This window comes from Chroicocephalus ridibundus, unplaced genomic scaffold (genome assembly GCF_963924245.1).
Source record: "Chroicocephalus ridibundus unplaced genomic scaffold, bChrRid1.1 SCAFFOLD_760, whole genome shotgun sequence".
NCBI classification, from domain to species: Eukaryota; Metazoa; Chordata; class Aves; order Charadriiformes; family Laridae; genus Chroicocephalus; species Chroicocephalus ridibundus.
The window spans coordinates 4255-18923 of NW_026961723.1; the positions used below are offsets into that span (position 1 = coordinate 4255).

At 69.1% G+C, this 14669-nt stretch overlaps 1 protein-coding gene across 1 annotated transcript; it reads right to left on the minus strand.

Annotated features, from left to right (window-relative positions):
• Positions 1-511: 511 nt before the first annotated feature.
• LOC134509625 (ras-interacting protein 1-like) lies at positions 512-13364 on the minus strand (the record flags this gene model as incomplete). The annotated part of the gene is made up of 4 exons (XM_063322199.1): positions 512-1599; positions 6084-6231; positions 9588-9760; positions 13124-13364. Coding segments are annotated over 4 exons (756 nt in total), but the record flags the coding sequence as incomplete, so codon positions are not given.
• Between the last annotated feature and the right edge of the window lie 1305 nt (positions 13365-14669).

The window sequence follows — 14669 nt, forward strand, 5'->3', positions numbered from 1 at the left end:
TGGGGGGGGGTCCACGAAGGGTTTTGGGGGGGTCTCAGAGAGGTTTGGGGGGTCCCAGGAAGAATGGGGGGTCCCAGAAGGGTTTGGGGGGCTCTCAGAGAAGTTTAGGGGGGTCCCAGAGGGGTTTGGGGGGTCCTAGGAAGAATGGGGGGGGTCCCAGAGAGATTTGGGGGGGTCCCAGAGGGGTTTGAGGGGTCCCAGAGGGGTTTGGGGGGTCCCAGGAGGATGGGGGGGGGGTCCACGAAGGGTTTTGGGGGGGTCTCAGAGAGGTTTGGGGGTCCCAGAGGGATTTGGGGGGGGTCCCAGAGGGGTTTGGGGGGTCCCAGGAAGAATGGGGGGGTTCCACGAAGGGTTTGGGGGGGTCTCAGAGAGGTTTGGGGGGGTCCCAGAGGGGTTTTTTGGGGGGGTCCGGGATGGGGGTGTTCCCCCAGCAGCCGCTGGGTCCTGGTGCCCCCCCCAGGACACACACGCGTGTCACATGTGTCACCACATGACCTTTATTTGGGGGGGGGGGTCACACACATGGATACACCTCACAGCGGGGACCCCCCCATCGCCGGGGGGGGGGATGGGGGGGCCCTGGGTCCTTTTGGGGGGGCCCTGGGGGGGCGGTGGGGGGTGGCAGCGTCCTTTGGGTGCCCTTTGGGGGGCCCCGGAGGGGGGGGACACACACACCAAGGGGCCCTCGGGGGGGGTCCCATAAGTGTCCCAGCCCCCCCTCGGGGGTTTTAGGGGTCCCGGGGGGGTCCCTAGTCTCAGGGCCCCCCCTCCATCCCCCTCCCATGCTGGTGGGGGGGGGCAGCTCCCAGGGGCTGTGGTGGCCACAGGGGGGGCCCGTAGGTGGCCACAGGGTGTCCCAGCCCCCCCGGGGGGGTCTCGGGGGGGGTCTCAGGAGTCCTTGGGGGGGGTCCCCAGGCTCAGGGCCCCCCCTCCATCTTCCATGGTTGGGGGGCAGCCCCCCCCTGCTCAGGCTCCCAGGGGCTGTGGTGGCCACAGGGGGCCCGTAGGTGGCCACAGGGTGTCCCAGCCCCCCCGGGGGGGTCTCAGGAGTCCTTGGGGGGGGTCCCCAGGCTCAGGGCCCCCCCTCCATCTTCCATGGTTGGGGGCAGCCCCCCCCTGCTCAGGCTCCCAGGGGCTGTGGTGGCCACAGGGGGCCCGTAGGTGGCCACAGAGTGTCCCAGCCCCCCCGGGGGGGTCTCAGCAATCCCCGGGGGGGGGTCCCCAGGCTCGGGGCCCCCCCTCCATCCCCTCTGGTTGGGGGGCAGCCCCCCCCTGCTCAGGCTCCCAGGGGCTGTGGTGGCCACAGGGGGCCCGTAGGTGGCCACAGGGTGTCCCAGCCCCCCCCGGGGGGGGGTCTCGGGGGTACCTGGGGAGGGGGGACGGTGTCTCGGGGGGGTCGCCAGGCTCAGGGCCCCCCCTCCATGGCCATGGCGCGCTGGTTGGCGGGCAGCCCCCCCTGCTCCAGCTCCCAGAGGCGGCGGCGCAGGCGGCAGAGGGGGGGCAGCAGCTCGGGGGCCGGGGGCTCCCCCGGGCGCAGGCGGAAGCCCTGGGTGGGCAGCAGCAGCGGGGGGTGCTCCGAGAAGCTCTCGAAGATGTCACCTGGGGGGGGGGACACAGGGGGGGGACAGGTCAGGGGACGGGGGAGCGCCAGGGTGAGGGACAAGGACAAGGGGGGGGGGCAGAGAGGGGACAAGGGGGACAGGATGGGGACAGGGGACAGGGACACGGAGCACGGGATGGGGACAGGGGACAGGGAGAGGGGACAAGGGGGACAGGGGACAGGGACACGGAGCACGGGATGGGGACAGGGAACAGGGAGAGGGGACAAGGGGGACAGGGACACGGAGCACGGGATGGGGACAGGGGACAGGGAGAGGGGACAAGGGGGACAGGGACACGGAGCACGGGATGGGGACAGGGAACAGGGAGAGGGGACAAGGGGGACGGGATGGGGACAGGGGACAGGGACACGGAGCACGGGATGGGGACAGGGGACAGGGAGAGGGGACAAGGGGGATGGGATGGGGACAGGGGACAGGGACATGGAGCACGGGATGGGGACAGGGAGAGGGGACAAGGGGGACAGGGACACGGAGCACGGGATGGGGACAGGGGACAGGGAGAGGGGACAAGGGGGATGGGATGGGGACAGGGGACAGGGACACGGAGCACAGGATGGGGACAGGGGACAGGGAGAGGGGACAAGGGGGACGGGATGGGGACAGGGGCCAGGGAGAGGGGACAAGGGGGACAGGATGGGGACAGGGACACGGAGCACGGGACAGGGGACAGGGAGAGGGGACAAGGGGGACGGGATGGGGACAGGGGACAGGGACACGGAGCACGGGATGGGGACAGGGGACAGGGAGAGGGGACAAGGGGGACGGGATGGGGACAGGGGACAGGGACACGGAGCATGGGATGGGGACAGGGGACAGGGACACGGAGCACAGGATGGGGACAGGGGACAGGGAGAGGGGACAAGGGGGACGGGATGGGGACAGGGGCCAGGGAGAGGGGACAAGGGGGACAGGATGGGGACAGGGACACGGAGCACGGGACAGGGGACAGGGAGAGGGGACAAGGGGGACGGGATGGGGACAGGGGACAGGGACACGGAGCACAGGATGGGGACAGGGGACAGGGAGAGGGGACAAGGGGGACGGGATGGGGACAGGGGACAGGGAGAGGGGACAAGGGGGACGGGATGGGGACAGGGGACAGGGAGGGGGACAAGGGGGACAGGATGGGGACAGGGGACAAGGGGGACAGGGGGTGGCAGGGGGTGACAGGGGGTGACACTGACCGGTGGCCGCCAGCTCGTGCTCCTTGGTGGAGGGGGGCTCCAGGCACAGGGGTGACAGGGGGTGACGGGGGTGACAGGGGGGTGACAGGGGGGTGACACAGGGTGACACAGGGTGGCAGGGGGGTGACAGGGGAGTGACACTGACTGGTGGCCACCAGCTCGCGCTCCTCGGGTGGGGGGGCTCCAGGCACGGGAGTGGCAGAGGGTGACAGAGGATGACAGGGGGTGACAGGGGGTGACAGGGGAGTGCCAGGGGGTGATGGGGGTGACAGGGGGTGGCACAGGGTGACAGAGAGGTGGCAGGGGGTGACAGGGGGGTGACAGGGAGGTGACAGGGGGTGACACTGACCGGTGGCCGCCAGCTTGCGCTCCTTGGGGGTGGGGGGGCTCCAGGCACAGGGGTGACAGGGGGTGACAGAGGGTGACAGAGGTTGACAGGGGTGTGACGGGGGGTGGCAGGGGGTGGCAGGGGGGTGACACTGACTGGTGGCTCATGGTCCTTGGGAGGGGGGGGCTCCAGGCACGGGGGTGGCAGGGGGTGACAAGGGGGTGACAGGGGGTGACAGGGGTGATGGGGTGACGGGGGGTGACAGAGGGTGACAGAGGGGTGGCAGGGGGTGACAGGGGGATGCCAGGGGGGTGCCAGGGGGTGGCACAGGGTGACAGAGAGGTGGCAGTGGGTGACGGCGGGTGGCAAGGGGTGACAGGGGGTGACACTGACCGGTGGCCGCCAGCTTGCGCTCCTTGGGGGGGGGGGGGGGGGCTCCAGGCACAGGGGTGACAGGGGGTGACAGAGGATGACAGGGGGTGACAGGGGGTTGACACAGGGTGGCAGGGGTGACGGGGGTGACAGGGGGTGACAGAGGGTGACAGAGGGGTGGCAGGGGGTGACAGGGGTGTGATGGGGGGTGACAAGGGGGTGACAAGGGGTGGCACAGGGTGACAGAGGGGTGACAGGGGGTGACAGGGGGGTGCCAGGGGGTGATGGGGGTGACAGGGGGTGGCACAGGGTGACAGAGAGGTGGCAGGGGGTGACAGGGGGGTGGCAGGGGGGGTGACACTGACCGGTGGCCGCCAGCTCGCGCTCCTCGGGGGTGGGGGGGCTCCAGGCACAGGGGTGACAGAGGATGACAGGGGGGTGACAGGGGGTGGCAGGGGGGTGACACTGACTGGTGGCTCACGGTCATTGGGGGGGGGGGCTCCAGGCACGGGGGTGGCAGGGGGTGACAGGGGGGTGACAGGGGGTGACACAGGGTGCCAGGGGGTGGCACAGGGTGGCAGGGGGTGGCAGGGGGGTGACAGTGACTGGTGGCCGCCAGCTTGCGCTCCTTGGGGGTGGGGGGGCTCCAGGCACAGGGGTGACAGGGGGTGGCACAGGGTGGCACAGGGTGACAGAGAGGTGGCAGGGGGGTGGCAGGGGGTGACAGAGGGATGACAGGGGGGTGACAGGGGTGATGGGGTGACGGGGGGTGACACAGGGTGACAGAGGGGTGGCACAGGGTGACAAGGGGTGGCACAGGGTGACAGGGGGGTGACACTGACTGGTGGCTCACGGTCCTTGGGGGGGGGGGCTCCAGGCTCGGGGGTGGCAGGGGGTGACAAGGGGGTGACAGGGCGTGACAGGGGGTGGCAGAGGGGTGGCAGAGGGGTGACAGGGGGTGCCAGGGGGTGATGGGGGTGACAGGGGGTGGCACAGGGTGACAGAGAGGTGGCAGGGGGTGACAGGGGGGTGGCAGGGGGGTGACAGGGAGGTGACAGGGGGTGACACTGACCGGTGGCCGCCAGCTTGCGCTCCTTGGGGGTGGGGGGGCTCCAGGCACAGGGGTGACAGGGGGTGACAGAGGGTGACAGAGGATGACAGGGGTGTGACGGGGGGTGGCAGGGGGTGGCAGGGGGGTGACACTGACTGGTGGCTCACGGTCCTTGGGGGGGGGGGGGCTCCAGGCACGGGGGTGGCAGGGGGTGACAAGGGGGTGACAGGGGGTGACAGGGGTGATGGGGTGACGGAGGGTGACACGAGGGGTGGCAGGGGGTGACAGGGGTGTGATGGGGGGTGACAAGGGGGTGACAAGGGGTGGCACAGGGTGACAGGGGGGTGACACTGACTGGTAGCTCACGGTCCTTGGGAGGGGGGGGCTCCAGGCTCGGGGGTGGCAGGGGGTGACAAGGGGGTGACAGGGGGTGACAGGGGGGTGACAGGGGGTGACAAAGGGGTGCCAGGGGGTGATTGGGGTGGCACAGGGTGACAGAGAGGTGACAGGGGGGTGACAGTGACTGGTGGCCGCCAGCTTGCGCTCCTTGGGGGTGGGGGGGCTCCAGGCACAGGGGTGGCAGGGGGTGGCACAGGGTGACAGAGGGGTGGCAGGGGGTGACAGGGGGGTGGCAGGGGGTGACAAGGGGGTGACAGGGGTGATGGGGTGACGGGGGGTGACACAGGGTGACAGAGGGGTGGCACAGGGTGACAGGGGTGTGATGGGGGGTGACAAGGGGTGGCACAGGGTGACAGGGGGGTGACACTGACTGGTGGCTCACGGTCCTTGGGAGGGGGGGGCTCCAGGCACGGGGGTGGCAGGGGGTGACAAGGGGGTGACAGGGGGTGGCACAGGGTGACAGAGAGGTGGCAGGGGGTGACAGGGGGTGGCACGGGGTGACAGGGGGGTGACGGGGGGTGACACTGACCGGTGGCCGCCAGCTTGCGCTCCTTGGGGGTGGGGGGGCTCCAGGCACAGGGGTGACAGGGGGTGACAGGGGGTGACAGGGGTGATGGGGTGACGGGGGGTGACAGAGGGGTGGCAGGGGGTGACAGGGGTGTGATGGGGGGTGACAAGGGGGTGACAAGGGGTGGCACAGGGTGACAGAGGGGTGGCAGGGGGTGCCAGGGGGTGCCAGGGGGGTGCCAGGGGGTGATGGGGGTGACAGGGGGTGGCACAGGGTGACAGAGAGGTGGCAGGGGGTGACAAGGGGGTGACAGGGGGGTGGCAGGGGGTGACACTGACCGGTGGCCGCCAGCTCGCGCTCCTTGGGGGTGGGGGGGCTCCAGGCACAGGGGTGACAGGGGGTGACAGAGGATGACAGGGGGTGACAGGGGGGTGGCAGGGGGTGGCAGGGGGGTGACAGGGGGGTGACACTGACCGGTGGCCGCCAGCTCGCGCTCCTCGGGGGTGGGGGGGCTCCAGGCACAGGGGTGACAGGGGGTGACAGAGGATGACAGGGGGTAACAGGGGGGCGACACAGGGTGGCAGGGGTGACAGGGGGGTGACAGGGGGGTGACACTGACCGGTGGCCGCCAGCTCGCGCTCCTCGGGGGGGGGGCTCCAGGCGGGGGGGGGCGCCCGGCCCAGCCCCAGCTGATAATGGCGCAGCAGATGGTGGAGCTGGGCCGGGGACAGCGCCGGGTACTCGGCCCGTAGCCGCGGCCACGTCGCCTGGGGACACGCGGGGACACCGCGGGGACACCGTGTCACCGCTGTGCCACCTCCCTCGGTCCCCATCCCTGTCCCTTCTCCTGCCATGCCCACGTCGCTTGGGGACACCTTGGGGGGACACTGGGGACACCTCCCCTGTCCCCATCCCTGTCCCTTCTCCTGCCATGCCCACGTCACTTGGGGACACCTTGGGGACAACTTGGGGACACCTCCTCTGTCCCCATCCCTGTCCCTTCTCCTGCCACCTCCGTTTGTGCCCACGTCACTTGGGGACACCTTGGGGACACACTGGGGACACACTGGGGACACCGTGTCACCGCTGTGCCACCTCCCCCTGTCCCCATCCCTGTCCTTTCTTCTGCCACCTCCGTGTGTGCCCACGTCACTTGGGGACACCTTGGGGACACTTCCCCTGTCCCCATCCCTGTCCCTTCTCCTGCCACGTCTGTGTGTGCCCACATCACTTGGGGACACCTTGGGGACACCATGGGGACACCGTGTCACTGCACTGCCCCACCCCCACCCCTCTCTCACAGTGTCCCCCCCGTCCCCAGTGTCCCCTGTTGTCCCCCGCTGTCCCCTGGGTCCCCGCTGTCCCCACGTCCCCCACTGTCCCATGTCCGCTGTGTCCCCGCTGTCCCCAGTGTCCCTCTGTCCCCTGCGTCCCCCACTGTCCCCAGTGTCCCCCATGTCCCTGCTGTCCCCAGTGTCCCTGTGTCCCCTGTGTCCTCACTGTCCCCAGTGTCCCCCGCTGTCCCCAGTGTCCCCAACTCCCTGTGTCCCCGCTGTCCCCAGTGGCCCTGTGTCCCCTTTGTCCCCTGCTGTCCCCAGTGTCCCTGTGTCCCCGCTGTCCCCGCTGTCCCCGAGTGTCCCACTCTCCCGTGTCCGCTGTGCCCCTGACGTCCTCCGTGTCGCCGCTGTCCCCTGCGTCCCCGAGTGTCCCCACTCTCCTGCATGTCCCCCACTGTCCCTATGTCCACACTGTCCCCAAGTGTCCCCAAGTGTCCCCAAGTGTCCCCTAAACGTCCCCAAGCGTCCCCACGTCACAGAGGCAGCTGCGGGGGGTGCAGCAGAGGGTGGGGGTGGCCAAGAGCTTGCGGAAGAACTGGCCGGCGATGTCCCCAAGCCCCAGGGCCATCAGCCCCCCTGTCCCTCACTGTCCCCCAAGTGTCCCCAAGTGTCCCCTGAGTGTCCCCTTAGTGTCCCCAAGCATCCCCAAGCGTCCCCACGTTACAGAGGCAGCTGCGGGGGGTGCAGAGGAGGTAGGCGGTGGCCGAGAGCTTGCAGAAGAACTCGCCGGCGATGTCCCCGAGCCCCAGGGCCGTCAGCCCCCCTGTCCCTCACTGTCCCCCAAGTGTCCCTAAGTGTCCCCAAGTGTCCCCAAGCGTCCCCACCTTGCAGAGGCAGCTGCGGGGGGTGCAGAGGAGGTTGGCGGTGGCCGAGAGCTTGTGGAAGAACTCGCTGGCGATGTCCCCGAGCCCCAGGGCCATCAGTCCCCCTGTCCCTCACTGTCCCCCAAGTGTCCCTAAGTGTCCCCACCTTGCAGAGGCAGCTGCGGGGGGTGCAGCAGAGGGTGGGGGTGGCCGAGAGCTTGCGGAAGAACTCGCTGGCGATGTCCCCGAGCCCCAGGGCCGTCAGCCCCCCTGTCCCTCACTGTCCCCCAAGTGTCCCTAAGTGTCCCCAAGTGTCCCCCAAGTGTCCCCACCTTGCAGAGGCAGCTGCGGGGGGTGCAGAGGAGGGTGGGGGTGGCCAAGAGCTTGTGGAAGAACTGGTCGGCGATGTCCCCAAGGCCCAGGGCCGTCAGCCCCCCTGTCCCTCACTGTCCCCCAAGTGTCCCCAAGTGTCCCCTAAGTGTCCCCTAAGTGTCCCCACGTCACAGAGGCAGCTGCGGGGGGTGCAGAGGAGGTTGGCGGTGGCCGAGAGCTTGCGGAAGAACTGGTCGTCGATGTCCCCAAGGCCCAGGGCCATCAGCCCCCCTGTCCCTCACTGTCCCCCAAGTGTCCCCAAGCGTCCCCTAAGTGTCCCCTAAGTGTCCCCAAGCATCCCCTAAGTGTCCCCAAGCATCCCCAAGCGTCCCCATGTCACAGAGGCAGCTGCGGGGGGTGCAGCAGAGGGTGGGGGTGGCCGAGAGCTTGTGGAAGAACTGGCCGGCGATGTCCCCGAGCCCCAGGGCCATCAGCCCCCCTGTCCCTCACTGTCCCCCAAGTGTCCCCAAGTGTCCCCAAGTGTCCCCAAGTGTCCCCACGTCACAGAGGCAGCTGCGGGGGGTGCAGCAGAGGGTGGCGGTGGCCAAGAGCTTGCGGAAGAACTGGCCGGCGATGTCCCCGAGCCCCAGGGCCGTCAGTCCCCTTGTCCCTCACTGTCCCCCAAGTGTCCCTAAGTGTCCCCAAGTGTCCCCTAAGTGTCCCCCAAGCGTCCCCAAGTGTCCCCACATTACAGAGGCAGCTGCAGGGGGTGCAGCAGAGGGTGGGGGTGGCCGAGAGCTTGCGGAAGAACTGGCCGGCGATGTCCCCGAGCCCCAGGGCCGTCAGCCCCCCTGTCCCTCACTGTCCCCCAAGTGTCCCCAAGCGTCCCCTAAGTGTCCCCAAGCGTCCCCTAAGTGTCCCCAAGCGTCCCCAAGCGTCCCCATGTTACAGAGGCAGCTGCGGGGGGTGCAGAGGAGGGTGGGGGTGGCCGAGAGCTTGTGGAAGAACTCGCTGGTGATGTCCCCGAGGCTCAGGGCCATCAGCCCCCCTGTCCCTCACTGTCCCCCAAGTGTCCCCAAGTGTCCCCTAAGTGTCCCCTAAGTGTCCCCACATCACAGAGGCAGCTGCGGGGGGTGCAGAGGAGGTTGGCGGTGGCCGAGAGCTTGCGGAAGAACTGGTCGGCGATGTCCCCGAGCCCCAGGGCCATCAGCCCCCCTGTCCCTCACTGTCCCCCAACTGTCCCCAAGAGTCCCCTAAGTGTCCCCTAAGTGTCCCCAAGTGTCCCCTAAGTGTCCCCACCTTGCAGAGGCAGCTGCGGGGGGTGCAGAGGAGGTTGGCGGTGGCCGAGAGCTTGCGGAAGAACTCGCCGGCGATGTCCCCGAGCCCCAGGGCCATCAGCCCCCCTGTCCCTCACTGTCCCCCAACTGTCCCCAAGAGTCCCCTAAGTGTCCCCAAGTGTCCCCTAAGTGTCCCCAAGCGTCCCCACGTTACAGAGGCAGCTGCGGGGGGTGCAGCAGAGGGTGGGGGTGGCCGAGAGCTTGCGGAAGAACTGGCCGGTGATGTCCCCGAGCCCCAATGCTGACAGCCCCCCTGTCCCCCAAGTGTCCCCAAGTGTCCCCAAGCGTCCCCAAGCGTCCCCAAGCGTCCCCAAGCGTCCCCAAGCGTCCCCACCTTGCAGAGGCAGCTGCGGGGGGTGCAGAGGAGGTTGGCGGTGGCCGAGAGCTTGCGGAAGAACTCGCCGGCGATGTCCCCGAGGCCCAGGGCCGTCAGCCAGTCCAGCACCAGGTCCAGGTTGCTGCGGATCCTCACCGCCCGCCACCACTGGAAGAAGGGCCCGGCGCTGCCTGGGGGGGGGGGACACAAATGGGGACCGGGGGGGGGGGGGGGGGGATCAGGGGGGGTCTCGCTCTGTCCCCTCTCTGTCCCCTCTGTGTCCTGTCATGTCCCCGTCCCCCCCCCCGGCCATCCCCGTCCTTCCTGCTCACGGAAACGGGCAGCTTCCTGCGGCTCCCAGTTGGGACAATGGGAGGAAACTGGGGGCGATGGTGGGGGGGGGCGGTGAAGGGCAGCCCCACGGCCCGGCCTGGGGGATATGGGGCTGGGAGGGAGGAGGGGGGGGTGTCGGACCCACAGAGGTGTCCCTCAGTGGGGCAGGGACCCACACATACACACACACCCCCCCCCCCCAGAGCACCAGGGAACCCCCAGACCCAACCCAGAGAGGACCAGGGACCACCGGACCCACCCCCCAGCTCTGCCCCACAGAGCACCAGGGACCCCCATATCCATCCCCCAGCCCCCCAACCCTGCCCCACAGAGCTCCAGGGACCCCCAGACACATCCCTGAGCCCCCCAACCCTGCCCCACAGAGCACCAGGGACCCCCACATCCATTCCCCTGACCCCCAACCCTGCCCCACAGAGCTCCAGGGACCCCCAGACACATCCCTGAGCCCCCCAGCCCTGCCCCACAGAGCACCAGGGACCCCCAGACACATCCCCGAGCCCCCCAACCCTGCCCCACAGAGCTCCAGGGACCCCCAGACGCATCCCTGAGCCCCCCAACCCTGCCCCACAGAGCTCCAGCGACCCCCAGACACATCCCTGAGCCCCCCAACCCTGCCCCACAGAGCACCAGGGACCCCCAGACACATCCCTGAGCCCCCCAACCCTGCCCCACAGAGCACCAGGGACCCCCAGACACATCCCTGAGCCCCCCAACCCTGCCCCACAGAGCTCCAGGGACCCCCAGAGCATCAGGGACCCCCAGACACATCCCCAAGCCCCCCAGCCCTGCCCCACAGAGCTCCAGGGACCCCCAGAGCCACCCCCCAGCCCCCCAGCCCTGCCCCACAGAGCTCCAGGGACCCCCAGACACATCCCTGAGCCCCCCAGCCCTGCCCCACAGAGCACCAGGGACCCCCAGACACATCCCTGAGCCCCCCAGCCCTGCCCCACAGAGCTCCAGGGACACCCAGAGCCACCACCCAGCCCCCCAGCCCTGCCCCACAGAGCTCCAGGGACCCACACATCCATCCTCCGGCCCCTTAGAGCACCAGGGACCCCCAGACACATCCCTGAGCCCCCCAACCCTGCCCCACAGAGCACCAGGGACCCCCAGACACATCCCTGAGCCCCCCAACCCTGCCCCACAGAGCTCCAGGGACCCCCAGACACATCCCTGAGCCCCCCAACCCTGCCCCACAGAGCTCCAGGGACACCCAGACGCATCCCTGAGCCCCCCAACCCTGCCCCACAGAGCTCCAGGGACCCCCAGACGCATCCCTGAGCCTCCCAGCCCTGCCCCACAGAGCACCAGGGACCCCCAGACACATCCCCAAGCCCCCCAGCCCTGCCCCACAGAGCACCAGGGACCCCCAGACACATCCCTGAGCCCCCCAGCCCTGCCCCACAGAGCTCCAGGGCCCCACACATCCATCCTCCAGCCCCTTAGAGCACCGGGGACCCTCAGACACATCCCTGAGCCCCCCAGTCCTGCCCCACAGAGCTCCAGGGACCCCCAGACGCATCCCTGAGCCCCCCAACCCTGCCCCACTGAGCTCCAGGGACCCCCAGACACATCCCTGAGCCCCCCAGCCTGCCCCACAGAGCTCCAGGGACCCCCAGAGCCACCCCCCAGCCCCCCAGCCCTGCCCCACAGAGCTCCAGGGACCCCCAGACACATCCTTGAGCCCCCCAGCCCTGCCCCACAGAGCTCCAGGGACCCCCAGAGCCACCCCCCAGCCCCCCAGCCCTGCCCCACAGAGCTCCAGGGACCCCCAGACACATCCTTGAGCCCCCCAGCCCTGCCCCACAGAGCTCCAGGGACCCCCAGAGCCACCCCCCAGCCCCCCAGCCCTGCCCCACAGAGCTCCAGGGACCCCCAGACACATCCTTGAGCCCCCCAGCCCTGCCCCACAGAGCTCCAGGGACCCCCAGAGCTCCAGGGACACCCAGACACATCCCCAAGCCCCCCAACCCTGCCCCACAGAGCTCCAGGGACCCCCAGACACATCCCTGAGACCCCCAACCCTGCCCCACAGAGCACCAGGGACCCCCAGACACATCCCTGAGACCCCCAACCCTGCCCCACAGAGCTCCAGGGACCCCTAGAGCATCAGGGACCCCCAGACACATCCCCAAGCCCCCCAACCCTGCCCCACAGAGCTCCAGGGACCCCCAGACACATCCCTGAGCCCCCCAACCCTGCCCCACAGAGCTCCAGGGACCCCCAGACACATCCCTGAGCCCCCCAACCCTGCCCCACAGAGCTCCAGGGACCCCCAGACACATCCCTGAGCCCCCCAGCCCTGCCCCACAGAGCTCCAGGGACTCCCAGACACATCCCTTAGCCCCCCCAACCCAGCCCCACAGAGCACCAGGGACCCCCAGACACATCCCTGAGCCCCCCAGCCCTGCCCCACAGAGCTCCAGGGACCCCCAGAGCACCAGGGACCCCCAGACACATCCCCAAGCCCCCCAACCCTGCCCCACAGAGCACCAGGGACCCCCAGACACATCCCTGAGCCCCCCAACCCTGCCCCACAGAGCTCCAGGGACCCCCAGACACATCCCTGAGCCCCCCAGCCCTGCCCCACAGAGCTCCAGGGACACCCAGAGCCACCCCCCAGCCCCCCAGCCCTGCCCCACAGAGCTCCAGGGCCCCACACATCCATCCTCCGGCCCCTTAGAGCACCGGGGACCCTCAGACACATCCCTGAGCCCCCCAGTCCTGCCCCACAGAGCTCCAGGGACCCCCAGAGTCACCCCCCAGCCCCCCAGCCCTGCCCCACAGAGCACCAGGGACCCCCAGACACATCCCTGAGCCCCCCAGCCCTGCCCCACAGAGCTCCAGGGACCCCCAGAGCCATCCCCCAGCCCCCCAGCCCTGCCCCACAGAGCTCCAGGGACCCACACATCCATCCTCCGGCCCCTTAGAGCACCAGGAACCCCCAGACACATCCCTGAGCCCCCCAACCCTGCCCCACAGAGCTCCAGGGACCCCCAGACACATCCCTGAGCCCCCCAGCCCTGCCCCACAGAGCACCAGGGACCCCCAGAGTCACCCCCCAGCCCCCCAGCCCTGCCCCACAGAGCACCAGGGACCCCCAGACACATCCCCGAGCCCCACAACCCTGCCCCACAGAGCACCCCTGCCCCACGCATCTATTTCCGCCCCCCGCCCTGGCCTTTCCGGCGCCCCCCGACCTTTCTCCATGAGGGTGTTGAAGAGGGAGGCGTTGGAGAAGAAGAAGAGGTAGCCGAAGGTCTGGGAGACGAGGTCGGGGTGGAGCTGGCAGTGGCGGGTGAGCTCCAGGGCCGCCTGGTAGACGGCCAAGGTGGGGCGCACGCCCTCGGGGACGGTGGCCAGGTCCTGCCCGGCGCTGGGCTCCCCGGCCCCCGAGAAGGGGTTGCTCTCCAGGAGGGCGGGCAGGGCCGAGTAGAGCGTCTGCGGGGGGGGGGGGGGCGGTCAGAGGTCAGGAAAGGGGGTTTGGGGGGGTTTTGGGGGGATCAGAGGTCAGGAAAGGGGGTTTGGGGGGGTTTTGGGAGGGGTCGGAGGTCGGGAAAGGGGTTTTGGGGGGGTTTTGGGGGGATCAGAGGTCAGGAAAGGGGTTTTGGGGGGGGTTTGGGGGAGGGTCGGAAATCGGGAAAGGGGTTTTGGGGGGGTTTTGGGGGGATCAGAGGTCAGGAAAGGGGGTTTGGGGGGTTTTGGGGGGGTCAGAGGTCAGGAAAGGGGTTTTGGGGGGGTTTTGGGGGGGTCGGAGGTCGGGAAAGGGGGTTTGGGGGGGTCAGAGATCAGGAAAGGGGTTTTGGGGGGTCAAAGGTCGAGAAAGGGGTTTTGCGGGGGTTTTGGGGGGGCTCAGAGGTCAGGAAAGGGGTTTTGGGGGGGGTCGGAGGTCGGGAAAGGGGTTTTGGGGGGGGTTGGGGGGGTTTTTTGGGGGGGTTGGAGGTCGGGAAAGGGGTTTTGGGGGGGTCAGAGGTCAGGAAAGGGGTTTGGGGGGTCAGAGGTCTGGAAAGGGGTTTTGGGGGGGTTTTGGGGGGATCAGAGGTCAGGAAAGGAGGTTTGGGCGGGTCAGAGGTCAGGAAAGGGGGTTTGGGGGGCTTTGGGGGAGGGTCGGAAGTCGAGAAAGGGGGTTTGGGGGGGTTTTGGGGGGATCAGAGATCAGGAAAGGGGGTTTGGGGGGGTCAGAGGTCAGGAAAGGGGGTTTCGGGGGGTTTTGGGGGGGGTCGGAGGTCGGGAAAGGGGTTTTGGGGGTGTTTTTGGGGGGGTTTTGGGGGACTTAGAGGTCAGGAAAGGGGTTTGGGGGGGTCGGAGGTTGGGAAAGCGGTTTCAGGGGGGGTTAGAGGTCGGGAAAGGGGTTTCGGGGGAGTTTTTGGGGGGGATTGGAGGTTGGGAAAGAGTTTGGGGGGGGTGGTTGTGGGAGGGGGTGGGGGTTAGAGATCAGGAAAGGGTTTGTGGGGGGTTTGTGGGGGGGGGTGGGGATTGGAGGTCAGGAAAGGGGTTGGGGGGGGTTTGTGGGGGGGGGGTTAGAGGGCAGGAAAGGGTTTGGGGGGGTGGTTGTGTGTGGGGGGCTGGGGGTTAGAGGTCAGGAAAGAGTTTGGGGGGGTGGTTGTGTGGGGGGGGCTGGGGGTTAGAGAGCAGGAAAGAGTTTGGGGGGTGGTTGTGGGGGGGTGGGGGTTAGAGGGCAGGAAAGGGTTTGGGGGGGTGGTTGTGGGGGGGCTGGGGGTTAGAGGGCAGGAAAGGGGTTGGGGG